General features: G+C 45.6%; 1 protein-coding gene across 12 annotated transcripts in view; it reads right to left on the minus strand.

Annotated features, from left to right (window-relative positions):
* Positions 1 to 17939, minus strand: part of DISP1 (dispatched RND transporter family member 1) — a 174313-nt gene that overhangs the window by 34202 nt on the left and 122172 nt on the right. For all 12 annotated transcript variants that reach the window (XM_026509467.4, XM_044387957.3, XM_057315335.1 and 9 more), the window contains one exon: positions 8781 to 9309. In XM_026509467.4, coding sequence (XP_026365252.2) covers positions 8781 to 9309 — 529 coding nt within the window. Of the gene's footprint in view, positions 1 to 8780; positions 9310 to 17939 lie in introns of those variants that run through there.

Below are 17939 nucleotides of genomic sequence, written 5' to 3' on the forward strand. Positions count from 1 at the left end.
CTTTCTGGTGGTCACTATGGTGGTCAATGGCTGACAACTAAAAACTCCTAGGCTAATACCTAAAAAATAAAGACCCAGGATATTTAGTGTTGGCTGGGACCCCAAAAATGATCTAAGTCTCAATTATCTGTTAAGTGGGAACAAAGACCCAGTCCATCATTAACCAGATTTCTATTTAAACTGCTGAATGGCAGGAAGAAAACCTGTTACAGTCATCTCACTCACTGAGATCTGTCACCGTTGTTCCTGTCCAGGGCTACAGACTTTTCCCTGAACTACCGCCCTTCCTTCCTCCAGCAAACACACTCCCTCCCCGACTCCAGTGCCAGGTCAAGGAGTTTGGGGAAACCGTGAAGGATCCCTGAGCCAGGGCCGAGAGGCATAATGAAAGCAGTGTCTCAGGAAGGGAAGGTGGGCAGGCCCAGGCGACCACAGACACACAAATAGGGTCTGAAGGAATGAATGTGCTAACTGTCAATCCTTGCTTCTTACTAGACACACAGAATAGTGCTTAGAAGCGGTAAACTGTTCACATTCCTGGAGAAAGCATCATGCTTGAACCTCAAACTACTCGGTAACCGATCAGAGCCTTGGACTGTTCAAACCACCTAACTCGCAAATCCACGTAGAACAAGGGATCTATCACATCTGGACCTGCACCTTCTCATTTGAGTCTGCTTTCTAAATTTACAAAATACATATGAACAAAGAATTCAGGAATTTATGGTTCATCCACCAGTTTTAAAAACTCACTCTTACGAGACCTGCAAATATCCTGGAGGGGGCTGGAGCCGAGCAAACAGAAAGGTTATTCCTGGCCGACTTCCAGAGCAAAGGCTCCTGGCCCCACCTGACTTTCTCAAAGGGGCTCCAGGATCAAGTTTGATGGCACCGTGGGCGCTGTATGAGGGCCCAGGTCTCTACATGTCTTCCCTTTGCTCCTTATGAATGAGTCTGTGATTTTATTTATTCATTTGAGAGACAGAGGAAGGGAGAGAGAGCAGGGGGAGAGGCGAAGGGAGACAGAATCTCAAGCTGACTCTGCGCTGAGCATGGAGCCTGACACAGGGCTTGATCTCAGGACCCCAACCGAGATCATGACCTGAGCCAAAACCAAGAGACACTTAATCAACTGAGCCACCCAGGTACCCCCAATTTTTTTTAAAAGTCAGAACCAATGCATTTGCAGGGAGATTTAAAGAACAGAAGGAAGTATCCTCCCAAATAGACCCAAACAACAGAAATAAGAGTGTTTTTAGGGAAAAAGAACCTGTGGTGTCTTCCCCCATCATTTGGGAAAATATCTTACTACATTAGACCAATGGTTCCTGATTTTCATTATCAAATTATCACATAAAAATAAGCTCTGCACAAGAAGGACTTGATGGATGCTCAGTTATTTATTAGCCTGTTAAACAATTAATTTGAGTGTTTACTAAATGCCAGGCACGGTGCTAGGCCCTGGAGAGACACAGGAGTACCAAAACTCGGGTCAGCAGGCCCAGGGAAAGGTAGTGAATCCAAGATACGAGAAGTACACAGCTTCTGTGTGTGAGTACTTAGACAGTAAGTTCTTTATGACGCTCACACTGCATTGGGCATGCGCTGCTCGGGGGAACAGTCTCCTCGGACCATCACAGCGTGCTGTGCTTCCAGGATCCCATGAGATGAACGCACCCAGCACAACGTGCTGTCACCCCTCCTCTGGGTCCTTTTCCAGACAAAGGAGGCCACATGCCACCCCCCCACGCTCCCACTCCCACCCCCTCCAGACCTCCTGCTCCTGCCAGCCACCCCCCACCCCCCACTCCCAAGCTCTCCAGGCCTTCTGCTCCCGTGGGGCGGGGCTGCAGGCTGTGTGCATTTTAGGCAAGGCCCCCAAATCCCTCTCTGGGACTCACATGACTCTCTAGACTCTGTCTCTGTGCTTGGAGAGCAGCTGCGTTTGCTCCAATCATCTCTACCCTTTGAGACCATCACGGTGCCTGATGCCAGTGACCGGTCTAACTTCATGAGGTTTCCTTAAAAAGTTTAAACTCTGTGAACTTTCATTATATAATATGTTCCAAGAATTACTGTTTTGTGATCATTCACTCAACAAATATTTACTGAGTTCCAGCTATGCTCCAGGCGTAGTTCATATCCAAAATATCAACTAACTGGTTAGAGATCTGGTTTGTGCTTTAAAAAAAAAAAAAAAAAAAAGATGCATTTTTATGGAGTCAATTTGCTGAAAAGAACACAAAATAGTACAGCAATCAAAATGCTCCTAATAAACATTAAGTTATGTAAATTCTTTTAAGTGACAGCTAGCCACCCTCTTAAGTTTGGAAATAGGGTGCCCTTGGCAAGCGACTGGGGTCTTCCTGAGATGTACCTGATCCTTTCATTAGGGTTTACTGATGGTCGAATTTCTTACCTTTCTTTAAACTTTTTTTTTTTTTAGCCAAAAGAAAAGGAGAACATTTGAACCACTTCTCTTTTTTTTCCTCTTCAGTCTCTAGTATCTGCTAAACAACTCTCACTGACATGGAAAGGAGGTGAAGAAGGAACATGTTTACCTCATTCCAAAATGTCATATTAATTACTTTTACGAAATAAAGAGGGCATTGTTTGCTGACATTTACTATGAAAGTAAAAGACGACCAAGGTCCAAATTCTGAAATGTGCATTCCACGGCACCCTCTGAAATCCATTCCTTTATACACATTAGTCTCTAAGAGAAGTCTTACCATAAAACAGGCCTTCAGCCCATCTGACTGCCAAACAGTCTGACTTTGGCAAGCAAGCTCGGAACATTTTAGATTTTACAAACATTATCCTGTCTTAAAAGTTAATTTTGACTACTTTAAGGAATTTAAAAATAAACTTCGGTTTCAATGAAATCAAGATTAAATCTTACCAGACTTCTAAAATTAACCATGTAATCAGATGATATATTAGCATTAGTACAGCGGCTCTGGGTCTCTCGGGCAGGAGAGACCCGCTTATTCTCAACAGTCCCCTCCTTGTCCAGACGGCGAGCCAGGGGCCGTGTGCTACACTTGTTCTTCGGGGCGGAGGGATAAGAGTGAAAAGCAATACATCATGTATTTATTTCCGCCAGCATTCAGCCGCAGCTTGATTTCTGAAACAAGATGAACGGAGGGAAGAACAGCAGCAAGGAGAAAGAGAAGAAATAGAAAGAACACAACCCAAAGAGGAACACTTACTCCCGTCTCTGCCAAGACAGAAAAGAAGGCTGAGAGAGAAGCACTCCTGCCCGAGACACAAAGCCAGCAAGTGGCAGCACCAGGGCTCACACGGGCGTGTGTGAGCGAAGCCGCGTGCTTACCCCTCACCTGGAGGGGGGGAGGCAAGGGAGAGAGAGGGCTGGAAAAGAGAAACGCGAGTCGTAAAGTAGGGCCAGTGGTGCCTGCAAGGAGGGCTGTCTCCCTACCCCCAGAAAAACTCTGTCTGACGTATCATAGATCTGCCGGCTACAAATTAGATACGCCGATCCTTTTGCCTTCAGACTCATCTAAATAATGTGGCAGTGGCTTTTGTGGGATGTAACTGGGGCCTCCGAGGATACTGACCCACTACAATTTTTTATAGTATAGGGCTTTACTCCTTTAGATTTTTGAAGAAAAGGGATTGTATCTTTTGCTATTTCTTTGTGATACAGTCACGAGTTCACTGTCAAACATGGCTGCCGCTCTACATCGCTAACGCTCCACTTGCAGCCGCGGAAGCTGGGAGGGACTTCAGTTGCTCCGAGAGAAAAGAGACCACCTTGCCCAGGAAAACGTCCTGCCAGAATGGAAATGTCCAGTATGGGAGCAACTGGCATGGGTGGCCCCCGGGCACATGAACAGTACCCAGTAGGACTCAGAACCGAATTCTGAAGTCTGCTGGGCCCTGTGAACAGCGCACGTCTATATACGCAGTGTGACCATCCCTTCCCGCAACATGCCTGCCCAGCAGTCCCACAATCTGTATTAGTAAGTAAAGGCTCATGATTATGTCGCTGTTAGTACTAACTGTCATCGTAAGAGAGGAAAACAGGAGGGAAGAATTTATACAACTATGATCTGGACCATGCCGTTTTTACCTCTGTTTTCAGCACCTGACTCCATTACGTACGTACTCACTGAATACTTGCTGCATAAGGGAATAACTAACCTTGAATTTGTCCACTCATCGCTCCAGCATCTTAGAAAAGGCATTTGGTTTGAGTCTAGTGACTGGCGCAACTCACAGACACTGCAATCTGCGTCAGTGCGAGGTTCATGCCACAGGGCTAATGAAGTGTTCAATGTGATTTCTGTTTCAAATTTCCCAACTAAATAGAAATAACTCAATCACCAGGGCTCAGGAAAGGGGAAAAGGGTGGATCACCGCAGAGCATCTGCATCACAGGAAGATAGTTTGGAAAATGGCGCTCAGAGCCATCATCTGGCCCCCGGGTGTTGTGATATACCATATACAGAGAAACCAGATTTCAGGTGGTCAATTCTCTCTCCTAACATAACATAGGAGCTCTCACTTCTTACTTTGTTAAGAAAAAGAGTTGAAAGTGAGTAGCACCCTAGGGAAAAGCAAACAGATGAACACCTCTGAGCAAGTGAGCCAGACGTTGGAAGAGTCAGGAAGGATGGCAGGAGAAGGCTGCAAATGGCATAGGCACCATGTTCGGGGGAGGAATGAGGGTGTGCTTGACTGTCAGCCCCTTTCATGGGCTCCTCTGTGCCACGCCTGCTCAACTGCACAGCTCTCGAGCCTCTGGTCCCCGGGGAGCACTCAGAGTGACCATCTGTCTGCGAAACCACCTTCCGGGAAGTAAACCTGCATTTGGCAGGCACCCAGAACCATCACAGGTTCCCCCCATGATCAGGAGTCCGGGACTTGCCAAGCATCATTCATGGCTTCCTCTGCCGCACTTGAGAACAGGTCTTTGCAGACCTTGCATTAGGAAATCTGTCTGTTGTTTCTGGACACAGAACTCCTTGTTAATCGTGTCACAACACCATTACCCTTCCATTCGGATGGCAGTAAGAGGACCCCAAACCAGAGCCTGTGGAGTGTGAGAGGCTCCAGGGGGCTCTTTTCCTGTTCCGCCTCTCTCCCTTCCCCCCTTCCATGGTTTGCCCCTGCTCCCCTACCAGCCCTTCCATGCTCCACCCCTGCTCCCCTCCCTCTTCCATGCTCTGTCCCCTCCCTCCCTCCTCTTTCCATGCTCCGCCCCACTCCCCTCACCCCCTACCCACCCTAAGCCCTCCCATGTCAGTTAGAGGGCCTCTCACCTCATCAACCCACAGGGCTCCTTCCCCCCTCTGCTTGCCTAGAGTTATTTTTTTCTACTGCAAAGGAAACATCATTATTATCGTACTTATTTAATGTCTAACTCCCCAGGTGATTCAGATGGCCAAGCGGGTGTATGCCTTGTCTCTTGGTAGGAAGACATCACCTTTTGCCTTTCTGAATTCCTTAGTGTTCTCAACTGGACCCCATAATTAAGGGCCAGACTGTGGGCATGAAGATGGGAATCTAGAAATGAAGAACTGGGAAGCCTAAAATGACATCTACGTAAACTACTTCATATTTGGTGATAAATGGGATTAAAATAGAGTATTACCATGATTCTTGCACTGATCTTAATTTTAGTGATCAAAAGATTAACAGATAATGTTACAAAGCAAAAAAGCACACACAGGTGATTGATCTAATGAATCTTTTCAAGAGACGCGCTGGAGCCTAAAGAGCCAAGAAGGGATAAGACGGAACCTATCACTTTAGAGAAGGTAAGGAAAGAGAGCAGCGCAAATGAGCCAGGATAAAATTACAGTTGCTACTTGACTGACCCTTTAAAACATTCTCTATGGCTTAAGTGTTTCATAAACAAATGAAATCCAAAAAAAACAAGCCCAAGCACCAGCCGGGTGGGCCCATTTGTGGCGCGGGTGCAGACACACGTCTTTGTGCAAACTGTTCCTGTCCGCGCACTGGCGACTTCTATTCACCCGCAGCCCATGAGCTCCTTCTTGGAAACACGTCTCATGATTTCGTAGCTATGGCTGGAGGCTGGCCTTTCTGTTTCCCTCCTACCACCTCGCAGTCTCACCTCGTTCAGAATGACATCTGTGATGGTCAGCACGTGTAAATACTCAGTAAATACTGTTGATCATACAAATAACCGAATGTATAAAATAAGGAAGTAGCTTTGGCAGGTCACATTTTACAGTGAGGTATGTGGTAGACACAACTGCGAACAGACACTCCTTTACAGGCATCTGTAAAAGGTTCTACATCTGTAATACATAGTTGATCAAAAGGCTCAAATTCTAGAGAAAAATTCTAAATATAAAAAATTTCTCATGTAATATTCCACTTTTTTCTACAACTTTTCTTGATAGACAAATATGGCATTTTTATGTTTTTTTTTTTTTAAAGATTTTATTTATTTATTCGACAGGATAGAGACAGCCAGCGAGAGAGGGAACACAAGCAGGGGGAGTGGGAAAGGAAGAAGCAGGCTCATAGCGGAAGAGCCTGATGTGGGGCTCGATCCCATAACGCCAGGATCACGCCCTGAGCCGAAGGCAGGCGCTTAACCGCTGTGCCACCCAGGCGCCCCTATCTGTTTTTTAATGCCATTCCATTTGTCTTATTTTTTATTAAAGGTTTTATTTATTTACTTGTTTATTAGAGAGAGAGCAGGCGAGCAGAGGGGGAGAGAGAGAGCGTCTTAAACAGGCTCCACACCCAGCACGGAGCCTGCTGCGGGGCTCGATCTCACGACCTCTCACGATATCATGACCTGAGCTGCAACCAAGAGCCAGCCATGTAACCGACTGAGCCACCCCAATGCTGTCCTATTTAAAGTGTATGTACATAGGACTCTCATCCTTTTAAGAATCGGTTTCTGAGAAATGTGAAGCTAAAGTCCTGAAAATATTGACATGCCTACCATAAAGAATTGGTTTAATATTTTCTACCCATAGCTTTAATATTTTCTAAAAGTTTTTAAATGAGGGATCAGCCTCCAAATGTAGAACTAGCTGTCTCCCCTCACACCCACAACCATGTAACTGATGATTCAAAAACATCAATACCAATGACCATTCAATTTCAAAGTCAACTACTTCCACGGTTTAATTCAAAGTGGAAGGAGCCTAGAGCTGGTCACAGAGCACAACGCTATCAGGACAAGCCTTTTGAGAAATGGCTTTGGCATGTCCTTCCCGTAGTTCTGTGGCTTTTCTGACGTGGAAAACGTATTTAGAAACTGCAGAAACACGCTGCAGAGGAATGTCCCCCGGTTCCCAAGCCCCGCTGTCTTTCCCCATCTCTCTCTGCCTTCTTTTTAAAACAGTGAAACCAGATCATGTCAACAGCAACCCGAACCTGATGAAGGTGAAAAGATCCATTACTTAACCTCTGCCTGGATCTGACTCCTTTTTTACTGAGCTGTGATTGCATGCAGCACTATATTAGTTTCAACATCATTTGATATTTGTATACATTGTGAAATTAGCACCACAATAAATCTGTCACCACCCACAGTTACAAGTCTTTTCTTGCCATGAGAACTTTTAAGATCTGCTCTATTAGCAACTTCCAAATACAGAGCCCAGTGTTCTTAGCTACAGTCAGCACGCCGTATGTACGCGACGTCCCCAGGACGTACTTCACAACTGGAGGTCTGACAGACACTGGAGGGGACAGTGAATCTGTCCCAGGTACACAGTGGACTGTGGCTCAGCAACAGAAAGGAAAACTACGCACAGTTAGACGAGTCTTCCAACACTATGCTGAGTGGAAACTGCACGAAACACATGTACTGTGTGACTCCATTCGCACGAGTTTTCAGAGCAGGCAAAACCAGCGTGCAGTAACAGAGCTCAGAACAGCGACCTTGTCGGGTGAAGACAGCAGGAACGAGGAGGCGGCGGTTGGAGGGGACGTTCTCCATCACCCCGGAAAGAAACGTTCCAAGTGGGCCAGGTGTGGACCATGAGGGTCCACACCGATCCAGCTGTGCACTTCAGACTGGCACATCTCCCTGTGTGTAAACTATATCCTCATCAGAAAAGGGGAGTGCTCTCCCAGCTCACTGACAGCTCATTACCTGAAATGTGAACTGATACTTGGTCTCTACAAAGCACTTAGTATTTCATAAAATACACCAATGTCGCTCACCTGCGGTGCACGTGGAGGAGACAACGGAAGAGACACTGAGCAGAAAGCACGCGCTGGCATGGGGTGGGAGCCGGCCAAGACACAGGTGTGCCCAGCGCTTTTCTGTCTACCAGACCCAAAAATGCTTCATAAAACATAGTTTTCAAAGACCTACACTACAGATCGACAGGCTCCCCCCATGAGGAAAGGTCTGACCTCAATGTACTGAATGATCACCCAAACCACACGGACAGCTGGTGGACATGGCCGCTGGGAAGCCTGAGGAAGCAACTGCTTCATTGTCATAAAGGTTGAGGACCATCAAGACTCCTGTTTAGGCAGCCTTGACACAGACATATTCCCCACAAGGAGTAACTGCAACTGACAGTAATAGTTTTACGGGTAAGTCAAGGTCACCAGGGACACCAAACCGACTGGCAGGCAGGCAGAAAGCACATGAGGGTCTATCAACGGATGACACAGAGACACATTATTTCATGTGCATTTTGGTTTTCCTTCTCTGACGTATGTATCTTCCTCCTTTTGGGGAAATCAACACAAGTCGGGCACCCTGCAGACTTGGGTGGGCGCAAAGGTGAGCAGAACCCGTGCACACTCACCTGAAGCCGGCCGCGTGCTGCTGCACGGGCTGGTGTGGGAAACGGCCGGGCCACGCGTGGTGCAGGCAGAAGGACGGAGAGGGCTGCAGGCAGCACGCAGTCTGGTAGACGGGCGAATGGCTGGGACACAGAGGTGCAGAATACTCGGAGTGTGGCTGCATGCAGCACGAGGCCAGAGCAGAAGGCGCAGCTGGGCCAGCCTCGGGCCGGCCCTCTGGGTGACTGCTCTGGCCGGCCAGGGGCTGATGAAACGGGCACGGGTGGCAGCACGGGGACAGCATCGCGGGTGCTCTCTGGTGGCTGTCCACGGGCAGAAAGGAGGACTTCATACTGCCATTGACCTGCAGGCATCCATTCGGACTCATTTTTGTTCTCGGGGCCTCTCTGGGTGTGAGCTGCTGGGTGGCGAGGTCCCCATCACAGGGCGTGAGGGCGCCAGGGTTGGGAGCACTGGTTGCGATGCTGCCGTTGCTCAGAACCACAAAATCGCTGTTTCCATTGCTCACGGCCATGTTCCAATTTCTTGGCCCTAAGAGAGAAAATGATACAAAACCAACCAGTGACAGGCCGGCAGGCAAAGATGCAGACAAGACAGGAAAGCTACTGGAAGGAGTCGAGAGCACGGGGGAACCCATCAGCCTCTGCAAGGGGCCCCACAGCTGCTCGGTGCACCCGCAGAGCCGCCGTCCCGCCTGCGCCTCCCCACCTCTGCTTTCAGTCCTTCTCTCCCCGTCCTCATCCTTGGTGTGAAGTATGGGGTAAGACTTAGCACATTTTAGGAGAGGATGGGGACAGAGAGGGCACCAACATCGCCCTGTGACTCTTCCCCCAGGCGTGAGGTGTTAGGACACAGGAGTAAGGACAAAATGAAGGGCCGTCATGAGGGCAGTGAGTTGTGTAGGTTAAAATAATTTGAATAATCTTAAGAACGTCTTATGTCTTAGAAAAATCTCAAGAAAATATGATTTTTCCCCCTAAGTCTCTCAGGTCCTAGAATAAGAAGAAACAAAAGAAAATAAAAAGTAATCGGCTAAGCCAAGAATTGCTGCGATCGAGATATCAGACACCATTTTTCCCCCTCAACTGATGACTACAATGCTTAAAAAATGAACACGCATGCCACGAAAGTTGCCAAGAACTTATTACTTTGTCTTCTGTGTTATGTAGCATTGCTTGCACATGAGAAAAATAATAGTATGGTTAGGATTTGCTTGAAATCAGATTTTTGTTCTTAACTTTTTTCCTTTTGCCAGAAGGTCCGGGCCCTTCAATGTAAAGGAAAATTAACAGTCAAAATACCAGTACCATGTTTCTGTCCCACCAACAAATGAAAGCAAACACAACTTCCTCCCTCCCCACTCACCCACCTCACCTCTGACCACACACACCAAATCGGGGAATTTGCAGTAAGAACAACGCGCCACCCACTGCCCGCGGTCTGTTTAACCCGCACGTGAAAGCTCACAAGAAAACAGCAAGAGACGGTGTGGTTTGCTAACCCCTCCCGCAGGGCAGTCCTCGAAGCAGACGGAAGAGCCTCCAGACCAGTCTCTCCCAGGTGTCTCCCAGCCTCCTGCAGACACGCAGGCAGCAGAAGAAACCACCTCGGCTCAGTCTGAGCACATGGTCAGCCAACCTGGCAAACCTGGGCCTCACCAGGAAGGGCCACCAGGAAGGGCCCCGGGTGCATTCTCACCCAACACACGCCCCACGGCAGGGGCATTTCTGAGCAGAGTGCGCCACAGCGATGCGCACTTCCAATCTGAGGCTGGCGCCCAGAAGACACTGGGCACGAATTCAGCATCATTACTGTATTTACCTTTGGGACAGAAGACTCCTCAAAACACACGCACAAATTCTACATCGTAAGAGATGGAAGAATTACATGGACCCCAAACAATTTCTTTATAAATTATCCTAGTGGAAAGACAAAGAATCTATAAACATCAGAATATACATAAAACCGGGTCATGGTGACTTCTCTCCTCCTGTCTTACCACTTCTGAAAGTGGTCATGGGTCCACCCTCCTTTGCAGGGACCACAGGGAGAGATCCTGAGCGTCGTAGTAAAGGCAGTTTCCCGCTCTGGGGATAGGCACCGGGCACAGGGCGCTGGCAGGCCCACGTGTCACCTGCCCAGTGGGAGGGCAGGGCAGGCGCAGTGGCAGGCCTCCCCTCGCTTTCTCAGTGAGGCGGGATCTCACCCTGAGAGCGCCTCAGGGAGGTTCTGTCACCCTGTCACCACAGCTTCCTCTCACTGAATGTATTCTCCCTTTTACTAACAACAAAAAAAGCTGCATGCAAATGTCTGAGGACAATGAGACACGAATCAGGGGCGGGGGCGTCTAAAGAGGCACTACACTTTCTCCAAAGCCAAGTGAAATTTAAGATGCTTGTTTGTAGGCTGAAGTGCAAGGCAGCCTAGAACGTGCAAGGAGAACGAGCCACAGGACATAAATGCGGTCACTTTCCAGAGCCAGATACTCCGTGGACAAACACTCCACACAGACATCACAGGCTCCTCTCCCCCCAACTGGGACGCACTCCTTCTCTCCAGAACTCAGTCCGGTTGCCCCAGCTCATGGGGTCCGTGGGCCAACAGGGAACCAGCTCCACTGACCTCACCACCTGGAGGACGAAAGGGGGAATGTTTTCTCTGATTTGCTGGTTTGTTTTTACTGTGAGGTTCTTTAATATCCTCTCAGATAATCTATTTTGTCGATGCTAATCACAGCTGTTGTGGAAGTTATGAGGGCGCCGAGTGTCTAACAACCACCCAGATCCTCAAAGTTTTAACAACAAACTGGGCTTTAGACAGTGTCCCAGCCTCTAGCAGCCTTCCCAGCCCCCTGATGTCCCTGCAGACTCTCCAGTTCCCTCTGTGTCCTGTCTTCCGACTGGACGCTTTTCCTGGGAAAGAGAGTTTTCTTTGTAACCAGAATCCCACGATCATTCTCTTACTTTTACTGCAAATGCATCATTAGGTGGTTATATAAGAGTTAAACAGACTTCTGTAGGCCGGCCAAGGGGCCTAATCACCGGTTATAACATTTCCCCCCACCGTCGGTAAAATGCAATCCAAGTGCCAAGTAATGACCTACAAATGGATTTTTGGAACAGAACCTGTTTCTTACACTGGAGACTTCTCCCGATGGAGCGGGAACTAGTGGAGAGCAAACAGTCATCTGAACTCTGGCTGGCTGGCGTCTGAAGTCACATGAGCGTCTACGATTCAGGTTCTTCAATCATAAAATAGAGCAAATTGACTAAGGTTGTGAATTATAAACAGAAAATAATTAAAAGCAAAAACGGGGAAAAAATTATTCTAAGAAATGTCTGTGGATTAAGTTCGGTGGATATACTTGGCCAGGAAAACAGCAAAGTTTCAATCTGAAGTCAAGAATGGATCCCACGGCCTTCCAGAGAAAATCTTAGTTCTTTAGAACTGGGGCAGGTAAGAAAAAAATGTGGTCTGAGCCTAAGACAGAGAGAGCTAAGAGGAAAAGCAGCTGAGACAGAGGAAGAGTCAACATAATAAAAAGGAACCATCCTGACAGATGTGATGCCACTGATTATGTCTGCAGTGAGGTCTAAGGAAAGTTCTGGGTCAAATGCAGTGAACTGTAAATCACCCATTTTCCCCAGGGCCGTCACACACAGAGGCAGCCAAAAGAAAGCTGTTTCTGAGCTACTGTTGGCTTGAGGTGTGACAGGGCCCCATGGCCAGAAATTGTATTTTCCTGTTGTTCATGAACATAATGCGCCAATATCAATACATTCAAAGCCACTAATCCCACACCCCTTATTTCACCTCTTCTAGCATTTTTAAATCTCGAGTGCTCTGGCAGTTTGGGGGGTCATAGGGCCTTTGGTCAAGGACCATCTTCTGATTACATTTTAAAATTTAATTTCTTTTTTCTTTGAGCCTCAGGTCTTTCCATGTATTAATCAGGATAATAATCAATGTCCATCTCACAGGACCACCATTAAGGGCTTAGAAGAGGAAGGAAAGCTTCCAGGCTCATTTACAAGGCCAGCATTACCCCGACAGTAAAACCACACAAGGAACAGAACTACAGGCCAATATCCCTGATGAACAGAGAGGCAAAAATCCCCAAGAAAATATTAGCAAACTGGGTTCGACAATACATTAAAAGGATTATACACCGTAGTCAAGTGGGATTTATCCCAGGGATACAAGGATGGTTTCACACTCATAAATCAGTCAATGTGACATACCACATTAATAGAATGAAGGAGAAGAATCATATGGTTTTCTCAATAATTGCAGAAAAAGCTTTTGACAAAATTCAACATCCATTTGTGGTAAGTACTCTCAACAAAGTGGGTATAGGGGGAACATACCTCAACATAATAAAGACCACATATGACAAACCCTCAGCTAACATCATTCTCAATGGTGAAAATCTGAAAGCTCCTCCTTTACCATCAGGAACAAAAGAAGGATGTCTACTCTCACCACTTTTATTCAACACAGTATCAGAAGTCCTAGCCACAGCAATTAGGCAAGAAAAAGAAATAAAAAGCCTCCAAATCAGAATGGAAGAAGTAAAACTGTCACTCTTTGCAGATGGCATGATATTATATGTAGAATACCCTAAAGACTTCACCACAAAACTGAGGATAAGTGAATTCAATGAACTTGCAGGATATAAAATCAATATACAAAATCATAAAGGAATGTGTATTTATAATGGAAGAATTATCATAACTGCCTGATTGCCTGTTAAGAATATAAAAATATAAGGAATAATCTCTATGCTTTAAAATAGCAGCTGAGGGGCGCCTGGGTGCCTCAGTGGGTTAAGTGTCTGCCTTCAACTCAGGTTTTGATCCCAGGCCCTGGGATCAAGTCCCGCATCGGGATCCCTGCTCCATGGGGAGTCTGCTTCTCCCTCTTCTCTGCCCACCCGCCCCCCGTCTTGTGTTCTCTTTCTCCCTAATAAGTAAATAACATCTTTAAAAAAAAAAAAAACAGTAACTGAGACATCTAGCTTAGAAGAAACAGTGTGGGTGAATCTGAGTTTGAAAGCTGACTCTAACTACTTTCCACCTTTGAGAACGTGGATCAAATTATTTACACTTTACAGCATCCACTCTTGGCTCTTCTCAGAGTTAAATTTCAAATGCAAATTAGCACAACTGTCTAAGAGAGCAACGTGGCACTCCTAATGAGAAGTTTAAATACCCCTATCCTTTGACCACAGTACTACTAGGAATTTATCTTTTGAATATACTTGAAAAATGTGTAAAGATAAATGTACAGAGAAAGATGTTACAGACTGCCCCACTGTTCGTACCAGCAAAAACTGGAAACAATCTAAATATCACCAATAGCAGACTTAAATTCTGTCATAGCTGTACATTGGACATTCTGCACAATAAAGAAGAATGAGTTAGATCAGGCTATATTACTATGGAAAGAAGTCCAAAGTATATCTTTATGTGTAAATAAAACCTAGCTACAGAACAGCCTATACTGTATGAATCCATTTCACTGAAAAAGGAGAGAGATACATATATATGGTTAGGATACACATAGTTTCTAGAAGGACATACAAAATGCTAACATTGTTTCCTGCTGGAGAGCTGGACTGGGAATTTTGGAAGGGTGGAGAAGACTTCCACATTTCATTTTCTGTAGCACTTAACAACTTTTGCTATAATTGTGTCTTCTTTATAGTAATAAAATATTAATAAAACATATAAAGTCTCTAGCACAGAGACTAACACTGCACAAAAGGTAATTATCATTAAAATGTAAAAACAGAAACAAAGTTATTTTACTTTGAAGGATAACTAAACATCTATTCAGTGGGATGCATTTTACATTATCTTCGGAAATGCATCTGCTGTGTTACAATAACACCCTGCACAATACACTGAATAACTGGATGAAAAAGGAAATGAACATGGAAGCTGAGGGGCAAGAACAGATGATATCAGAGTATTCAGGACAGGGTTCTATTCAGGTTTCTGGAAACACACATGACCATTTGTGGGACCAAAGCAATCTATGAACCAAGAAACAGAACCATGACCAGTTCCACAGGGAGCTGGGAGACACTGCAGAGACCCTTCACTCATGTTTCAACATAGAGAGAAAAGTCATCGGAGTTCATGCGATTACAGAGACCACACGATCGCCTCCTACTTTGGTTTGGGACTCAGAAAACTTAAAGCTTTAGAATAATAGAATATATAATTACATATAATATACACAATTGGTATAATTAAATATGATAATATAGTAATACATATTTTTATAATATAAGGAAATTATATTTAAAAAACAGGAAATAGGGATGTCTGGGTGGCTCAGTCAGTTAAGTGTCTGCCTTTGGCACAGGTCATGATCCAGCCCTGGGATCCAGTCCCACGTCGGACTCTCCACTCAGTGGGAAGCCCGATTCTCCCTCTGCCTCTCCCCTCCCCCTGCTTGTGAGCTTTCTCTCTCTCTCTCTGACAAGTAATTAAATAAAATCTTTAAATATATATATATATTTTTTTAATGAATAAAAATAAAAGAAAGTAGTATCTCATTGAATATATTATCGTATAACCACAGTAGGACCTGTTTGAGTTATGAAAACTTTATTCATCAACATATTGTGCACAAAATAAGTTACAGGACACAGCGTCACAAAGGATGCAATCAAGCTATTTAGGTGCCCAGCAGGGCACAGAGACATCTAAAACTTTGCTATGAAATCCTCACTGTAGCTATTTGGAATTGGAGGTCAGGACTGCAAGCATGGTCAGAAAACTGTCAGGTTCAAATCTAAATGCCATGTTGAAGAGAATACACAGACCTCTTCCAATCACCATGATGACCTCTAGCAAAGCCAGCACAACCTCTAACAAGGCAGGGCTCACCGGCTGGAGGAGTGCCACCCCAGCCCCATCGACAGCTCCAGCATTTCACAACACAGGATCCCACCTGACTCGACTCTTAGAAAAACAGGTGTGGCAGGCATCGCCAGTCCGTTTTGCTAAAGAGGACTGGAGATATGGAGTCTCAAATGGTAGGCCAGGAAGCCCAAGGCCCAGGGTTTCAGGGCTTTCTGTTAAAGGACTCTCTGTAAGCTCAATCACGTGTTCTAGAACAGCCCTCGGCTTCATCAGATCCATATCACGTAACTGAACAGTAAGTGGCAAGATGGGATCCCTAGCGCATTCCCATGCTCTAGCCTTTTTCAAAGGAGTGATGCTTCCCACAGCACAGTTCCACTAAGTAAAACACAAAACACTAATCCAGTGCTTCTCAAACACAAGGATCACTTGGGGATGTTGCTACAACACAGATTCAGATCCAGTGCACCCGGAGTGGGGCAACAAGCCTCCAGCAATGTGCCCACACTGCTGGTCCCTGGAACACACAGACTCGGTGAGGAGGCTACCAGAGAATCAGCCCTCAGTTATGGCAAAAGGCACACAATTCAAGCAGCGTGGGTCAAGCAGGGAAAGGACGGGAGTGACAGAAACAAAGGCCTGCTGTTCCGATGAAGGCAGATTTAAAAAGTAACACATTTTAAGAGGTTCTAGTTGGTAACTAAGTTTAAGCACAGCTTACTAAAGTGCTACGGGCATAGATTCTAATCATTCTGGTGTAACTCACAAAAATACGGATTAAAGCACCATGTCCCGTTAACTGGGTGAGACAGTCTTTTTTTCCTCAAGTGGTACCAGATATTAGGGGATGGATATATAAAGACACAGGTACAAAGGTGTTCAGTTACCTGTGTCCATTATTTATCAAACTTGTTTTAACATGAAATCGTTCCTCTAAAATGGCTTGATGCTCATCCCGAATGATGGCCTCATTTCTGACCACCGGCAGCAAGTCGAACTATCACTACTTGGTGCTATGGCCAGAGTGTAAGTAGCTTCTCCAGCTGCACCCGGGACATCAACAAGGAGTCGTCCTGTAGGCTCCTCTGTAGCGGGGCTGCTAAGCTGGCCTGTAGAAGGCCACGTCTCCAGGGATGTTTTGCCTCTTAAAGGGCTATTAAAACTGTGTTTTTTTTTTTTTGTCATCTCACTGTGTCAAGCACTTTCCTTACAATACCTCTTTGTAGATATCACTAAACCCACTAGAGAGAACCTGAGGGTTCAAAGTATTGAAGTGCAACTAATCTAAATCACACGATTGGGGTCCGCCTCAGACCAGCCCGCCCAGGCTCGCCCAGTACCTCAAGATGCCTCCAGGACAGGGCCGGGCTCCGAGAGCTCTGAGAGGACTCCTGGAGGTTATGGATACAAAACTCAGCCTGAAGGTCTGCATGAAAAATAGCCTCTGAATTCAAAATTTCCCAAGACAGTTTTAAAAGGTACAATTCAGCATCCAAGAGTGTACATATTTCACTGATAAGAAGTGTTTTCCACCCATGCATCATGTTATGCAAACCTGAAAAGCAAGGCTGAACTTTGCTGTCATGCAGCATTTGGACAATTTCAAAACACAACTGGGACTTGACAGCAAAATCTGTATCTTTAATCAAAGACTCAGGCTTGTGGAGGAACTGACAAGACTGGTGTACATGAGGAAACAGAATCTTCTCCCCTTCTGAGACAAATTAAATTTTCTTGTTTTTGTTTGAGTTCATGAACTTCCTACCACTAAGCTCTCCTTCAACAAGAACACTTAGCAATGTCTTCACTTAATCACTGAGGAGGATTTCATATGTTACAAAGAACTATACAAAAATAAGGGAGTTTTGCTATCACTCCCCTTACTCATTAATAGCAATATATCCGAGGTCTTCTTCCCCGAGAGACAGTGGTGCAGATTGAAGCACCTGTCCCCTCAGCACACGTTCCATGAGAGCCCCCTGGGTGCTACTATGCTCTCCCCACACCACGAAGAAGCAAACTGAGTCTGGGAAATTCGAGAGTCACAGATTCTTTAACAATGAAAACGTAACTATGTTCTAATAAATTTATATTATCAAGAAGGTAGTTTTGACTTATAACAAACACACCTTTGAAAATGAAATCTATCTAATATTTTTATATAACCTCTTTTAATACACACAGTCTATACTGATAAAGACATCAATAAACTATAAATGTTAAATGTTTCATCATTACAACTGTTCATGCGTATTTACAAACAGCTTCATGATAAGGGAAAAAAGT

Source organism: Ursus arctos, unplaced genomic scaffold (assembly GCF_023065955.2).
Source record: "Ursus arctos isolate Adak ecotype North America unplaced genomic scaffold, UrsArc2.0 scaffold_2, whole genome shotgun sequence".
Classification (NCBI taxonomy): domain Eukaryota; kingdom Metazoa; phylum Chordata; class Mammalia; order Carnivora; family Ursidae; genus Ursus; species Ursus arctos.